This window comes from Carya illinoinensis, chromosome 7 (genome assembly GCF_018687715.1).
Source record: "Carya illinoinensis cultivar Pawnee chromosome 7, C.illinoinensisPawnee_v1, whole genome shotgun sequence".
NCBI lineage: Eukaryota > Viridiplantae > Streptophyta > Magnoliopsida > Fagales > Juglandaceae > Carya > Carya illinoinensis.
Genome location: NC_056758.1, coordinates 34,373,865 through 34,391,054, shown reverse-complemented (window position 1 = coordinate 34,391,054; position 17,190 = coordinate 34,373,865). Strand labels below are relative to the sequence as shown.

General features: G+C 34.3%; 2 protein-coding genes across 5 annotated transcripts; one reads left to right on the top strand and one right to left on the bottom strand.

Annotated features, from left to right (window-relative positions):
* Positions 1–2,872: 2,872 nt before the first annotated feature.
* Positions 2,873–4,891, top strand: LOC122317267 (pentatricopeptide repeat-containing protein At1g20300, mitochondrial). The gene has a single exon (XM_043134255.1). It carries the CDS (start codon positions 3,012–3,014, stop codon positions 4,629–4,631), a length of 1,620 nt encoding a protein of 539 aa, XP_042990189.1. The 5' UTR covers positions 2,873–3,011; the 3' UTR covers positions 4,632–4,891.
* An 843-nt stretch (positions 4,892–5,734) lies between these two features.
* Positions 5,735–8,210, bottom strand: LOC122317241 (LYR motif-containing protein 2). 4 transcript variants are annotated; one of them, XM_043134220.1, is made up of 4 exons: positions 6,972–7,101; positions 6,776–6,874; positions 6,565–6,672; positions 5,881–6,017 (listed from the first exon to the last, which is right to left on the bottom strand). In XM_043134220.1, exons 1-4 carry the CDS (start codon positions 7,001–7,003, stop codon positions 6,014–6,016), a joined length of 243 nt encoding a protein of 80 aa, XP_042990154.1. In that variant the 5' UTR covers positions 7,004–7,101; the 3' UTR covers positions 5,881–6,013. The 4 variants fall into 4 exon arrangements, with proteins under 4 accessions (XP_042990153.1, XP_042990152.1, XP_042990151.1 ...); XM_043134219.1 differs by lacking the exons at positions 6,565–6,672; positions 6,776–6,874 and adding an exon at positions 8,022–8,210 and having other exon boundaries at positions 5,735–6,017; positions 7,100–7,207; XM_043134218.1 differs by lacking the exons at positions 6,565–6,672; positions 6,776–6,874 and adding an exon at positions 8,022–8,209 and having other exon boundaries at positions 5,735–6,017; positions 7,100–7,219.
* Between the last annotated feature and the right edge of the window lie 8,980 nt (positions 8,211–17,190).

Here is a 17,190-nt window from a genome sequence, read left to right as displayed (position 1 = left end):
TTAGAATTATTAGATCTCGGTTAAATAAAATAGTTAAAAATGTGAAATTAAAATGTATTTATATTTAAGTAATATTTAGGAATAATTTATAATAAATTTTTAGAAGAGAGAGAGAGAGAGCAGAAAAAAAAAATGTATTTTCATTCATCAAATTGGTATGCGAAGAATTAGCCAATCAAAAACTGTACATACTCCCAGATTTTCTTAATCAGCAAAGAAAATTCCGGAAGACAACTGCAAAGACGGGAGAGGATGAGGACTACTATTCATGTTCTAAAACTCTCAGACCTTGGTATGCTAAAAACCTCACCAATTATATATCTTGTCAACCCATACTCTAATACGCTTGATTATACACTTGTCGAAGAATTCAAAGACTCCTTCGTATGGTATTTCAACATCCAAGTACTCGTCCTCATCATCTCTCTTCACTAATGTCTCGGGTTGCCAAAAAACCTTGTTTCCGTCTCTAACCACCGGCTTCTTAAGCTTAATATACTGCCTATTTTGGTAATTCTCAGGGAACAGTGGCGCCGGCGTCTTCCATGGTTGCAGTGGCATCAGATCCGTCAACGGCATTAGCCTCGATTGCTTCGCACTATCCATCTTCAACGTGCACAAAGAGAAGTAGAGACAGATGCTCAACTGTTGAAGAAATAATAGAATCAATGACTTAAGCCCTCAATTAAGATTCTTGCATTACCTTTTCCAATTAGGGAAAGGAAACACCAAATATGGAAACCATAATCATGGGAAAGAGCCACGTAATTTTGTTGTGTTATTTAAAAATATATTTATTTCTTTACCGTTGTAATCATGCCATGTATAGTTGCTTGGCTGGCTTTTCCCCCCAAGTGATTTTCGTAACTAGCTACATATAATTTAGAGAAAATAGGTGCTCACAATTTCGGAGTGATATTACTCGAACCAACTTTAATTACCATATATGGGAACGTGGTGGCAGGGAATTAAATACATGTGCGGGAAGTAGAATTGGAGTTGTTTTCGGTTTCAAATTGGTTTATGTGACAGAATTATTCGAACTCATCTGCCATCAATAATTATTTGGACTGTCTATAGTATTTTACCTTCAATCTGTAACCTTCGTATTGAATAATGATATATACATTTATGAATGTTATATACATTTATGAATTGTGGAGGGCCCATTTTTTATTTAAGTCTAGTATGAAAGTCCTCTATAAACAGGCTCAAATTGAAAGGCCTAACAAGGGATCTACACACTACATACCCCTTTATTTAGGAAGAAGCAAGTCTCATGCACGTATGTAACCATTTCAGTTACGTAGAGATGATCTAAGTCGATAAACATAACACAGGATAAACACATCATAGGATAAACATTACATGAAAGTAATCTCATATAATGGTGATCTAATCCAACATGCATTCTCTATATATACTAGGTAATTCTAAAAATAAATGATCTTTTGAATTCTGAATTACTTAAGAGATGCATTGAACTAATTTAAGCATCGGAGTATTCTCAAATATATCACGCTAGAATTTTCTTAATATTTACAGATAAACGGTCGTATAAGCTGTAGTGAGACACGTCCTTAACAAATTGTGTAAACATCACGTATTCCTTAGGAAAAAGAGTTCATAAGTCTATTGTTAAAATATTAATTATTTTATACAGGTCTCATATTTACTCATTTTTTAAAAAAAAAATATGAGACTTGCACATTCTATAATTATAAATATTATTTTTCTATAATTTTTTCGCATGCGACCACAGAGTTTTGGCTACCCAATTATATGTTACTTATATTTAACCTTTTTTCGGCCAGGGCGGCGGTCCCTCAAGTCGAATGACGGACTACAGAGAGTGTTCAAGGGGGAGCAGTTAATTCTGTATAAAACTTGTAACATTCACGGCAACTTCCCGATGCCCATATTCATTCTCTATCTTTGAATAAAACTCTTCGAAAATTAAATCCCAACAGATTGCATACTCATATTCTAGATTTACTACCCTTCATTTTATAATATAATTTCAACCAACTACATAACAGCATTACTTTTTTTAAAAATATATATATTATTTTTTCTACTTGATTATCGAAAGGTAGAAAAGAGAGGTTATCAACGAGTTACTAGGTAGCTATCAAACGATAGAAAATTATATAAATTTCTTTAATCTATCTTAAAGGTATGATGTATAATTGTACTTTAATATAGCTCTCTGAAAGGTTTTTTTAAATAATACGGTATAGTCATTTTCAGATTGTAATTGTTTGATCGGTGAAGAACAATGAAATGTGGAGTTTATGATATATGTAAATAAATTATTTAAAAATACAAAGAAAGAATAATTAGATAAATAAATGAATAATAAATAATTATTAGAATATATTTGAAGAGAAAGGTGAAACTTTAGGTTGAATTCCTAAATTATTGAAATTTATAAAGAAAAAATCTATTTAACACATTTGTTTAACACAATCTGCGCACCATTGATGTTCAAGCCTTCTATATTAACCCAACCCAGCCAAAGTTTCATTGAACCAAGTCCAGACTCCACAACAACGTTTCATTGGTTTCTCTAAGGCCCGATTTGATGGTAAAAAAGTTTTATTTCTTCTTATTTTATTATTATAATTTTTTAAAATTTTTATATAAAATATAATAAATCATTTAATTTTTTTAATTTTAAAATAATAATAATACTAAAAAATAATATTATAATAATATTTTATTCAACTTCCATATAAAATTATTTCTTTTCTATCATAAAAAATCTGTCATAAAAAAAATAAAATAAAATAAAATAATTATCTCATCTCACCTTAAAATTCGTACTTAATTAAACATTAAAACGCAAACGGCGTCGTGTTGAAGGTGAATCTGACCTCTTCGCTGTTCTGTTCCCTCCCCAGTCAGTGCAGACTGCAGTTGCAATTGCGCTCCCTAGTCCCTCCCATTCGTCAGTCGCGCAGCGTGAGGAAGTCTTTGGAGAGACGAACCCTCTTAAACGAAGCTATTCAATGGCTTTAATGAAATCAAAGCTACGTTTACCCAACAACTATATTTCTCAGGGTGTACTCAAAATCAAAGCCTATTCATTTTCTTCTTCAACCTCCGAAGCACGCCTTCAAGAGGAAGAGGATGATGCAGAAAATCATTCCAAAACTGCCCCTATCACTAAATGCTTAACCCCCGAAGAAACCCTTATTGCCGACAAACTCCACGCCCTAATCAAAGACCACCACCGCAAAAACCCCAACCCTCACCCTAACCCCACTCCGCCTAACCCTAATTTCACCATTCCCACATTATCCCACGACTTCTCCCACATCTCCACCGTCCATTCAGTCACCCCCTCCATCGTCCGCCGCGTCATTGAGAAATGCGGTGGGGTCCGCCACGGCATCCCCTTCCTCCAAGCCCTGGCGTTCTTCAACTGGGCCACTGCTCGCGAGGAATTGGCCGTCCACTTCCCCGCCGAGCACTACAACGAGATGGTCGACCTTGCCGGGAAGGTTCGCCAGTTTGACTTGGCCTGGCACGTGATTGATTCCATGAAAGCTAGGAACGTGGAAATCACCATCGAGACATTCTCTATCCTTGTTCGCCGGTACGTTCGGGCCGGTCTGGCAGCGGAGGCGGTGCACGCGTTTAATCGAATGGAGGAGTATGGTTGTAAGCCCGATAAGATTGCGTTTTCGATCGTGATTGGTATTTTGTGTAAGAAAAGAAGGGCAGAGGAGGCTCAGACATTCTTTGATAGCTTGAAGGATAGGTTTGAACCCGATGTTGTTGTGTATACGAGCTTGGTTCACGGGTGGTGTCGGGCGGGTAATATTTCGGAGGCCGAGAGGGTGTTTGGGGAAATGAAGATGGCAGAGATTAAGCCCAATGTGTACACTTACAGTATTGTGATCGACGCGTTGTGTAGGTGCGGGCAAGTTACGCGTGCCTACGATGTGTTTGCCGAAATGATTGATACGGGATGTAGCCCGAATTCCATAACTTTCAATAACCTAATGCGGGTTCATGTGAAGGCCGGGCGGACTGAAAAGGTCTTGCAAGTGTATAATCAGATGAAGAGGCTCGGATGCCCCGCTGACATGATTACGTATAATTTTCTTATAGAGACACATTGCCGGGATGATAATCTTGAGGAAGCAATTAAGGTGCTGAATTTGATGATTAAGAAAGGGTGTAGCCCGAACGCCTCAACTTTTAATTTGATATTTAGGTCCATTGTGAAGTTACGGGATGTGAATGGTGCTCATCGAATGTATGCTAAGATGAAGGAAGCGAACTGTAGGCCAAACACGGTGACCTACAATATATTGATGCGGATGTTTGCGGACTCGAAATCAACCGATATGGTTCTCAAGCTTAAGAAGGAAATGGATGAGAATGATATCGAGCCTAATGTGAATACTTACCGGGTTTTAATCTCGATGTATTGTGGGATGGGGCATTGGAACAATGCCTACAAGTTTTTCAGGGAGATGATTGAAGAGAAGTGTTTAAAACCCAGCACACATGATTATGAGTTGGTTCTTCAGCAACTAAGGAATGCAGGGCAGTTAAAGAAGCACGAGGAGTTAGTGGAGAAGATGGTGGATAGGGGATTTGCTTCGCGCCCTTTGTAGAAGTAGGCAGGCACCTATAAAAAAAAAAAGTAGGCAGGCAAGCAGCTTTCTTTTGCACCTATGAGCCGAATTAGGTGGTCCTTGATCTCTCATTCTCTCGCGATTATTTTTGACTCGGATTATGTTGTAATTGTTTTTGTAATGCTGGTATTCATGTGCTTGAAACTTGTATGTCGGACCATTGTGACAGAAAAACTTCATTTGCAAACCTTTTTATTGATACACTAAATATTCTGCGGATTCCTAAGTTTCTAACACCACACCAGCTAGCAAAGTATGTGTGTTTGAACTTTTTTATTTTTATTATAATAGATATCACAGCTAGTAGTTTGTGAAAACATGGGATTGACTGTCTCAACTAGGTTCAACTTGATCGTCAGATTTCAAAATCATTGTTTCAACTTGGTTACTGCTTTCCGGATGAAAAAGTTCATGTCGTTGTGAAATTTCCTGTAAAGCCTTGAACAAAGATGATTGATTGGATAATTTCAACCTTTGTGTACTTGAGCGGATGAGTTTCTGGTTGAATAGAACGCAACGTAAATGAATAGCTTTCAGGTGCTGTTAGTACCATCAAAGAACGGCAACCCAAGCTCTCAAATGAGCCACCAGGGTCAATGGTTCCTCCATTAACACTTTTCACTATTCAAAAGCAGAAAAATTTAAGGTCACATTCTTCGTGTTTCATTTTTCCCTTTTGATCATATGATAACATGAAAAAAGAAAGAATCCAGCTTAGTAGGAACGGAAGGGCATTGCTTTGCAGTTTGCACCCTTACTGCAGAAGTTTAAGACAACAAGAGTACAATAAGAGCACTGTGTGTCAAACAATGTTTTACGATATCTCTGAAATGTCTGCTTCATCCGAAGCATCAGCATGTATAACAAATCATAGTTTTTTCAAATAAAAGTACCAAATTTGACTGAAATTGAACTTGCTCACCCGTTCTTAGCCAAGTGAATATGGATGCACATAATATGTCCCAAAATTGTAATTGTGGACATATGAAACCCAAAGCCTCCAACCAGTATACTCCCAGCATGGGCAGATGTCATTGAAATGTCCACACAGTACATGTTTTATTGTCGAGCAAATAGACGACAGCTCAATAATAAAAATAAAATACAAAAACCATTTCCGGGTTGCAATGTACATGGGAAAGTACATTACATTGCAATCACTCCAACCGTCAGTCCTTTGGAAGAGGAAGACATCCAAAAAATTCTACGAGCGTCAACTCCGCTATCAGTGGCCTTGCATGTCAAGCATCTCATCGAGACTTTTCAATCTCTCCAATCCTTCACTAATCAGAAAACGAATCCTTTGCTTATCATTGCAGTTCCGGTTAATCTCCATCTCCTGTCTAATTGTCTGTCTTAATTCAGCTGAAAGACCCATTGAATTTTGGTCAGTTCCATCGGATTTGCATTCATCCAATTATTATGGAAAAGCATACAATATTTGAATGATGTTAACATGGGATAATGAGTTTGATGCTGAGTCCAAAAAATATCTAACAAAAATCTGAAAACTAAGAGGAATTCAAATCAACTGGATAGGAAGTCTTCAAAAATGTTTATTTTACCAGGATTATAACTTAATGAATACTTATTAATTCAAAAGGAAATGACCATATAGCAGAGTTCTGTGGTCTAGCTGGAACCTCGCATGGAAGTTCTTCCTAGCTTAGCAGCTTAAACACCTGCTTCTTATCAGGGACTCTTGCCAGGAAACAGCTTCATAGTAATGAACTCAATCTAAACATATGCAGGAGGCAAGAGAAATAGTTGTCGTTGCAATGGTTTGTCTCGAGCTTTGGGTTTCCAAAACAATAGGAGATTAAAAATTAATCTATACAAATATTTCCTGGGTCTTACTGGAAGGAAAAGTCACAGACAAATGTTACCTAAGTATCTTTGTACGAGAACATACCAGATTGGCACAGAAATTTGACGAGCTGCGTTAGTAACTAACTGAAACCTACTCCAGTCAATGCTGGCACGGAGCTTTATCAGACTACCATTTGGTATTATTGGTGTTCTGCAGAAAGTACGGAGCAATTTGGTGTTTTGGTCAGCCCAGGTTTCAAAGTACCGAGCAATTTGGTCTGACAGAAGCAATATGGTATAACAGGAATCCGTACATTATGTTGCTATGTCCAAGCACACGTAAAAGTGAAAACCTTCCAATAAACAAGGGCGCTTCGAAGTTGTAAAGGAAGACTTCAGTGGATGAAATTCTTCTGAGGAAACAGAACACCAGAAAAATATAATGCTTACAACTAGGAAACGCAAGCTCTCAACCAACCCACAAAAGCAATCATTTGAACAGCTTCAAGCCTTGGCAGCCACAAAGAACCAAATTGCTCCATACTAACTGAAGTCTGTCCTCCTCAGTAACTTCCTCTAGAAACATTATTCTTATCCTATTACTTACAAAAAGAATATTCTCAAGTGCATCATTTCACCTCTAGCATGAGTAGGGGCTCTCTGAGCAGTCCGGAGCGCATTCCTGTAAAGCTTCAGCACTCGAGCACGAATAATGAAGTCCTGCAAATCAAAGGAGAGAACCATGACTGATTCTCTTCCTCCACACCACACTCCCACGTCAAAATGTGTCCAAGGAGCAAAATGTGACCAAATCATCAAAGCAACCCAAGAAAAAACCATTCAAAGAATAATTTTTAAAGACAAATAGATCTTAAGGCTGTGATCACTCCACTACTATTCAATAGTTTATCATTACTTTTTCACCACTTTTTCACTACTATTCACACATCATCTAAGATCACCTTACTAATCAAGTTGAAAAAACTCAAAAATACATAATCATCGGGTTAATTAATTACTCCTAGTGCATTGCTCTATATACCGTCAACTCACTACTTATATACCATGCACCATATAAATTTAGCATGCACTCATGCACATGAGAGAATAATACATCACAAACTTCATACGAACTAGATTACAGTACAGTACATTACATTTTGGAGCGGCTGACAAGACAGCCCTATTTTAGATATTCCAAATTTTAAACCCAAACACTGGGGCCCCGCACAAACTGTAAGAACTTGAATCGATGTCACCGAACTACGAAGAAATTCTAAGCATTGGCAGAAGCGGCTACTGCGCGGAATCCACAACAGCCAGTTCAATTTCAACAAAGGGAGCTACATTTCAAAAAGATCAACCTGGAAGACTAATCAAAACGCACAAAACTACAACTATAATGTGCAACTACTCTTAGCTATATATATTAATCCGATAAAAAAACTTCATGTAAATATATGACGAAGGAAATTTCCAGAAGCAAATAGCTAGGGTTTTTGCATTGATTTAACAGTAGGGTGAATAAATTGAATAAAAGAGGTAAAGAAATTAGCATACCTTTGGGCAAAGAGAATGGGCGTCTAGCCAAGCTGAAGTTAGGGTTTCAACAAGCATGCGGAGTGAAGACCAGTCTCGTTTGGGAATTTCTCGAAGAGAAATACTTCAGCCCCTGATGATAGAAATGTGCCCGTGCTTAGAGCCACCAAGCCACAGAGAAGCAAATTCTGCCACGTCAACGCATCAAATGAATTGTAATGAAAAGCGATACCCATTTTAATTCAAAACTTTTTCCTTAAAACGATATTAATATTATAAATTATTTTATAAAATGTTCAAATTAGAAAGATTTTAAATTCATCCGAAAATATTTTAGAGGGAATTTTTCAGTGTTTATAACTTTATGAGAATGGTAAACCTACTAGTGTACCTTCTAATGCCTACTAGATAAGCTTCTATCTAACCACTTGAATCGATAGTAAGTATTAATTCAGTTGTTTTGGGATTAAGATTTTCCAGAAATTTACCTGAATTTGATAGTCTAGCGTTTAGAAAATATTAATACATGAACTGTTCCTAAAATATTAATTAAAACTTTAATATCAGTCTAAATACTCGTATAAGTAACGATAAATATTGTATGAGCAATTTCAAATTTAATTAACATAAAGAAACTCGAATATAAAATGGTTATTTTTAAAAAAATAATAATTTCATCATTTTGTCGGGACAATAGTATTAGCATAGAAATAACGATTATATACTTCTCTGTAAATGTTATATATAGTCATAAAGTGTATTGTATAATTTTTGTACGGTCACTTTAAAAAAAATATATAGTCTATTATTAAAAAACTCATTTCTTTTTATATAAATTCTATATTTATTTATTTTTTTAAAAATAATTACACGATATTTAAACACTTATAACTACAACTATCATTTCTCTAAACGTAATTGGGAGTGGTCACACTTACACTGCTAGAAATATTTCCCGCAGGCGCCTCTAAGGGTATGGGGACCTCTTTTTTTATTTTTTTTTTATTGGTTTGTAAAACTAAAACCTATTTAATCGAAAAGAATTTTAGAGATATATTTACTTATTTTCTTTTTCTGATGAATAATATTTTTGGATTGATTGGTTTAGAAATTATGATTCCACTTCATAAGAACATCATATGAATGAAACAATATTACTTTCTTTTATTTTTATTTTTCTTTTTATATATGTGGGTGTCTGGCCAGCTTGCATATATTTTGACTAATTTCACAGGATTCTGAAATTAACGGCCAGGTAAATCTCTAATAGTCTTGAAGGGATTCAAAATAATAATCATTAAGAAGTAAACTTAAAATCTGACTAACTGAACTACTGCTCGAGATTGAATGAAACAATAATACTAATGATTGTATTATTCATCAAGCTTTTCATATTCTCATAACATATTCACTGAACTTCTTGTAATTCTTAGAATTGGAGTAGAAACTATAAATAATTGAAATCCATTGAATTTTATATTTTGGAAACAACATTAATAGAATTTGAGTGACCTTGTGCCCGAACTTAATATTGAAAAAAAAAGTAAAAAAAAAAGAAAAAACAGCGTGACATCACGTGTGGAATTGGCAAACAAAAGTTGCATAGAATAAAAAGATTAGTCCATATTTTAACATGACTCGGAGATACGCTAGTACTGTTTGTGGCGCAAATTGTTGGATGGAAAATGAAAAACACACTACTACACTTCTCACAATATTTTACAAAATTATATTTTAAACGATGAATATCTTTATAAAATAACTTATGAAAATAATATAATTTAATTAAAAAAACTATTATACATGTATATATTTCAACAATAATTATATTATTTAATTTCAAACAAAATATTATACGTTATTTTACGATTATAAATATTATTTTTCGTTTCAAAATATCATGCAACTCTAGTAGGTATATCGGTGCGCGCAACTATATAATGTTTTGCTCCAAATTGTATATTATCTTCATGTGTTCCGTTCATTTCGGCCAACATTATTTATGTTATAGCCTATTATGATTTTGTTAGACTAATTTATTTATTTATTAAAAAAGACTTAAAATATTAAGGTCTCATTTAGATATTGAGTTAAAATGAGTTGAATTATTTATGAATAGTAATGAGTTGAGATAATAAAGTGAATTTTGTAAAGTCTACCTAAAATGAGTTTATATATATTTAAATATTAAGATAAGTTTAAATGTATTTATAGAAAGTTAAAAAAAATTATAATTATATTTATAAAAAAGTTTTGAGTTGAGATGAATTTAATAATTTAAAAATAAAATATTTAAATATTAAATTTAATTTAAAATTAGATTAAATTGAATTAATAACTAACATTAACTCCCATTTCGGTGACCAAGTGCTTTGTCAAAGTAAAATCCGGAAATCTGGTTGGTAATTAATTAATTAAGAAAAATGATGCATATATTAATGGTACGTAGCTATTCGGCATTGAGATCCATACGGTACTTCTGCTCGAGTCTTGACCAAAAACATTGAAAACAATAAATTCTCCAAACACAAAAAGATGGTGTGTCGGTGTGCCATCAATTGTACCGAGTCCCTAAGTGCAACACGTATGCGTGGACAGTTGATATGGAATGGGATGGGAATGGGTTGAAGAAAATTTCATATTTTAAGGAAAAAAATGGTTCTTAGTGATCAGGGGAACGTTGGAGCCTGGAGGGTACCCCGCGTTATAAATTCTGAAGTTTCCCATGTGATCCATAAATGTATTATGTAATTATGTTAATCATGTTGAAGAAGAAAAAATAAAACAATTGCTGGCAATATTATTCAAATATATATGACCCACGAATCATGTACATATATGTTGATAAGCTCCTACCGAACAACTAAATAAATAAAATATTAAAAAATTAGATCTTTTCCATTTGTTTTGGGGTCCCCCTGCATGATACTTAAGATCATATCCATCTTTCTCATTTTTCTTTTTTTAAATACCTTGAATTTTAATTTGTTGTCTGTTTGAGGGCCACCTATATATCCTGAAGAAAATTTATCATCACATGGCATGAGGAAATACACCTTCCTCACCCCTAAACATGAACAATCTAATTCTATAACAAAGAACAATCCCTTCCCATTCATGAATTAGAACAATAAAAATCTTGGAAGTATTTGTAGGGACGAATAGACCCTCATGAAGAATGGGCCGAAATCACAATTGCGAAGGGCCCGCATGGTAGAGAGCCCAAGGCCTGCAATCCACAAAGAAGGGGCTACCAACCACAATGCGCTAGTACGAAATTCAATTTTAATCGTCATTAATTATTAATTAATTAGAAGTAATACACACTTGCAATACGTGTTTGGGTATTAAAACGACTGACATAACGTCCGATTTAGAGTCCTAACAAGCTGGATCTTACTGAAGATTAGCGAAAATCAAGCCTCTCTCACCCCCCACCAGCTTGTATAAATAAAGATCAAAGAACATATTTACAGTAACTTTTTTTTGATTTTTTTTTCTCAAAAAAAAAAAAGAAGTGTCTCTAGACACGTCTGACCCCTCTCACTTTTGATTGCATGTTATTGAAAATCAGTGTCAGTGTTAGAAAATAACACTTGCAATGCTCCTGACATAACGTGCTTGGGTATTAAAACTCCTGACATAACGTCCAATTTAGAGTCCTAACAAGCTGGATCTTACCGAAGATTAGAGAAAATCAATCCTCTCTCACCCCTCACCAGCTTGTATAAATAAAGATCAAAGGAACATACTTACAGTAACTTTTGAGTTTTATATACTTAAAATGCTCCTCATAATATATATATACTGACTTAAGAATTAGAAGTGTCTCTGGACACACCTGACCCCTCTTATTTTTAATTGCAGGTTATTGAAAACCAGTGTCAGTGTTAGAAAATATGTCCACAACAATATTATCAAAGAGTTTTCTTATGACTAATAACATGGACATGAATTTTTATAGAAGTGTTACAATCGACAAATTATTACTTTATTATTATATAACATAAGTTCTACAAATTATGTAACGGTTGTAAGGGTGCTCATCCGAACTAGATTTTTTCTGATCCGGCCTGGAAATTCAGAATCTGAATGAATCCGAACGGTTGAGGAAAATCTGGATCTGGTTTTCTAACTCAGTTATCCGTAACCGGGTTATACACTTTTTTTTTTTTGGTTTTGAAAACGACACCTTTGCAAAATTGATTTCCTCTGTCGACTATCACTGTCTCTCGAATCCCCCTAATTTCTTCAGTCTTAGTGTCTCTCAACTCTCTCTCTCATCTCTTGTCGCTCGTCTCTCAACTTTCAAGTCTTTCAAATCGTCTTTAGTCGATTAGTCTTCTCTAAAACTTTTGTCTCTCGTCTCTCAACTCTCAAGTTTCTTGAATCTAAAACCCTAGCTGTGTGATTGCGATTGTGAAACCTACGATAGGTTAATCTCTCTCTCTCTCTCTCTGTTTAGTTGGATTCTTTTTTTTTTTATTTGTGTTTGATTTTCGCTTGGGTCTGTTTGAATTTGTATTTGATTTTCGCTTGAATCTGTTTGAATTTGTGTTTGATGTTCTAGGTTTAGTATTTTGTGGTTTATATTATGCTTTTTTCTGCTTTTGGTCTCACACCCACACCCATCATTAAATTTGGTGTATTTTCCAAAACAAACCATCGTCAGTAGTTTCTTGGTGTCTATTCTCGATGAGATAAGCATTTCCCTATTAACAATATCATAAACTTAGTAGTTACATTGTTGAAAGCAATTGCTACGGGTATATATTTTCCACCAGACTTGCTGTTTAACCAGTGCTTACATGGATTTGAGGATTCCAAACCTTAATAAATACATGGTGTCAAACATAAATAACTCTAAATTTCATCAAGAAAAGGTTTGTAGCTCAAGTGTCCACTGCCAAAATATGATGTTTCTTCTGCAAAAAGAGGTAAACCACACTAAAGTCATCTACTTTTGCAGTAGGGGGCTTCTTTTTCCATGCAGTGGTAGCTGCCTCCACCACAACCCTTGCTGCAACTTGTTCACTCTTACTGAGGACATCCCAAACCTACATTTTTCATAACCCTTTTTTTAGATGTTATTCTTGAGGTTCCTGATCCCATATATAAAATGAAAGCAGAATATATTTAATGACACTAGTTACAAAGATTCAAGCAGATCGATATCCTCAAATTAACATATTGTTTTCTGAGATTAGTACATTTAATTTTAGTCATATATTATATGCATACTAGAGCAAGGTCTTTCATGCAAGTCATTTTAATTCGGTAGAGATGCAAGATGACGGTAGTATTGCACATGCATGCACTTGGGAAATAATTAAAGACTAGCTATAGGCAATATAGATTTGATTTGTATTTAATTATGATATATACATATATACAGTACTCTTATATTAATATAATTTATACAATAATGGAGTTATATTTGATGAGATCTGAACTTATGCGTTTACTGGTGAAGATTGCAATCTGATTAGTTGAGGAATCAAACCAGACATTGTTTGAAGAATTGTGGTTTCCAATAGGGCTGTGCAAATTTTTGATTATTTCGATTCCATCCGAGTTTCGCTTCGATTTCGATTCCGACAAAGTCGGAGTGTTCGGAAATCGGAGTCAGAATCGGAGTAGTTTCGAAAATATTTTCGGAGTTCGGAGTTCGGAGTCGGAGTCAGAGTTCAAAGTTACTCCGAACTCCAATAGATATACTTAATATATTTAATATTACAATATATAAAAAGGATATTTCATTGGCCTAATGGTCATCACCGTTTTTATTAAACTCCATGACTGGAGTTCGAGCCCCCCCAACGAGTGAATAAATGATTTTTTAGAATAAAATCAATAAAGCAAAAGAGAAATGCTAAACCTACACAAAGAAAACGCACAAAGTCGTACGTGCTGACGTAACAGTCTTTCATTTTGTACTTTTTTGCAAATAAAAAGATACCGAGGGGCAAAACTTTACAAATAACGATTTCCTTTGAACTCCCTACATCTTCTCCCATCTCTCAGGCCCATTTTTGCTTTTTCCTTTTTCCGTTCATTCTTCAAACAGCTGGAACTAGAGGATATGTCTTCTCCCATCAAACACATCACTTGTTTTTTCTCTTGGTGGGGCAAAGTCAAACGGCTACAACAGAGGTTTTTTTCGCCCTTCTGAATCTTCTCTCATCTCTCAAACTAGAATCTATGGATGAATGCGCTTTTTATTGCGTTAAGTGAAATAGACAGTACCAAAACAGAGACCACCTAAAAGAAACATACTGCACTGAAAAAAAGACCACGTGAAACAGACAAAAACGAACCTGATTTGCAACCAAAATTTAGATGGTAATTTCAGATGAAAGAGAGAAATTTCCAAGTGGTCTCTTGATAAAACTGACGAAAGAACAGGCAACAATTTTAGATAATATAAAACAGAGAGAAATTAAAAGCATTTACTATTTGATGAAGAAAGGAAATCACTTTATACTGATCCGAAAGGTGGGGGGGTTGATTTCGACTGTGAAAGATGGAATGGGTGAAGTATTAGTTCTGGAAATGTAAGGGAAATGGGGAAAAGATTTCAAGTTGAAGTCCCAGCCCAAGCTCCGATCGATGTTCCAATCAGCATTCCGAACTCCGACCTCCGATCGGACTCGGAGCTCAATTTTGCTTCCGACTCTAGTCGGAGTCGGAGGTCGGAAGGCACTCCTCCGACTCCGTCGGAGTTGGAACCCAGGCCTAGTTTCGAAGGATACATTTTAAAAAAAATAAAAATCAAATGCATAGGACGAGAGTTAGAAGTACCTAGCTACAGAATACATTTACTAACGAAACCATTAAAATTATCAAAACTGATGGCATTAGGATTAAAAGATTTAAAATTAGTTAATATGTCTTAATGACAAATCAAATGGGGTATTTTATTATTTCACCTCAAAAGCTTAAAGGTGGTAAAACTACATATTTGAACCTCGGGGGACCAAGAGTATGATGTCTATTTTGTGGCTAGCTCCCTTGCTCTCTGTATTCATATATATTTGTTGAACTAAAGTTTGTATAATATTTATTAAAGCTCTAAATTGATAAATATTTATTATATATTTTTTTTTCTTATGCTTAAAATAGATGGAAGGCATATAGTTTTAGTGATAGTGTTGGTAGATTTAGTTCAGCTCATATTTCATTAAACATGAAAAAAGACACTAGTCTTTTAGTATCTTCCTCTATGAATATCCCAAATCCCATGCCGCCATCATCTCTTCCCCCAAATCTAAAAAGAGCCAAGAAGGCTACCAACTAATTTCATATATGAGATCATTTTACAAAGATTGAACTTGTTGATCCTATTGTACCTAAAGTTCAATGCAATTATTGTTTCAAGATTTATGGATGCTATTATAAAATAGTACCTCATCAATGTCGTACCACCTAGGATATTGTTGTTCGGAATTTCCCATTAGACAGGATAAAAATCTTGAGAAGAATAAATCATCATCACACACTAGAGTTATAATGGATGGTAAAGGATCTAGTCTTCAAATGTTAGGACAATATGATCGTGAAAAATTAAAAGGGATGATTTCTAATTTGTTTATCCAGTACGAATTGTCATTCAAGGTTATAGAGCATCCGGCATTTGTTAAATTATTGGGTTATTTAGAGCCTAAACACAACCTGTCATCCCGAACCATATTTCAAAAAGAGTGTATTGATTTATAAAAAGAGGAAAAGGAAAAGTTGAAGGTTTTGTTGTGCAATCAAAGAGTTTGTTTGACCACTAATATATGGACATCGATGCAAAAAAATAATTATATTTGCTTCACGTGTTATTATGTTGATCAAAATTGGGCATTATACAATAAAATCATAATATTTTTCAAGATTTCTAATCATTAGATCAAAAGGCCGTAACTCGGTTCGGTGCTTGATTGTTAGATGGATCATACCAGATGTAAAATCTTGTGCAGTGTGCATTTTATATATTTTCTTTTCTTAGGTTGAAATGTTTATTTTTATATGTTATTCTTATTTCTTTTGAAGTATATTTTTCTTTCAAGTTCGAGTATATTCTCCCCTATCAAAATTTTGCAAGAACACAGCGTCTTGATGTGCATATTTTCAGAAGCAGTAATGTGCCGGTTGTTTTTACATATAGCATTTGTCTGACATAACCTAAACTTTCTTAATTTGATTGTGTTGTCAGATAGAAGCAATCGTCATGCCAGAGGATTACCGGTACGGGAAGGTGCTTACTTTTCATTCTTGCTTATCTCTAATACTCCGTGCATGCTACATCTAATAAGGAGTGAAAATCTCCATAATGATGCAGTTTGAATACTAATAATTCTTCCATCGGCTTGGTTTGATTATTTGCAATTTTTAATTGTTCTATTTATTTGTAATATATGTTATTAGTAAAACTGCACAATATTGATTTTCTCATATCAATACATGTGTTGTCATATATTTATATAAAAATAGTTTCCTTGCGCAACTTACTCCAATTCTAGATTGAAGATGTGAAAAGTAGTGACATTATTTTTTTTTTATCGGTTAAGAATAGTGACATTGTATTAGTTTAATTAGTTGTGATGTGTTATTAATTTTTTTTTTTGTAAATTTATGTTTTACATTATGATGTAACAACAATATTATCTATTTTGTATTTTTTTTATTCTTCAATTTAAAAAAACATTTTAAAAGTGTTTAATTTTTTTTTTTAAATCTAGGCAATTTGAAGTTTTGAACATAATATCATATTTTTTTTTAAAAATGATATAATTATATAATTTTTTTAAAAATAAAATATTATAAAATCTGGATTAACTCCAATTATAATCTGGATCTAGTTTTTATCAAAAAAGAAAAAAAAAAACAATCCAAATATCTGGCTAATCTTAAATATATTATGACTGTCCGTCTGAATTTCAAAATCCGAATTCAATCCGAACATATAACTGTCTGGATTTTAAAATCCGGATCAAATTCGATTATGGCCGAATATGAATACGGATGAACACCCCGTAAAAATTATCAAGGTGTTTATTCAAAGACGGCGGAAATTTCCGCTCAGTATTTTTGTCAATGTCATGACAGTTTCTGATCTCTGCCGGCATAAGCACAAATTCTTCATTTCTGACCAGTATTTTTCATGTTGCAGGTATGTTACTTAAACAACACGTACGTCATGACG

What these genes read in the sequence shown, in the direction of transcription:
- LOC122317267 (XM_043134255.1), top strand. Translation starts at nt 3,012, where the DNA reads ATGGCTTTAATGAAATCAAAGCTACGTTTACCCAACAACTATATTTCT.
- LOC122317241 (XM_043134219.1), bottom strand. Translation starts at nt 7,205, where the DNA reads ATGGTTCTCTCCTTTGATTTGCAGGACTTCATTATTCGTGCTCGAGTG. An exon ending in AGCCCCTACTCATGCTAGAG is followed by an intron (nt 6,018 to 7,099) that starts GTGAAATGATGC and finishes TGGGTCTTTCAG; the next exon opens with CTGAATTAAGACAGACAATT.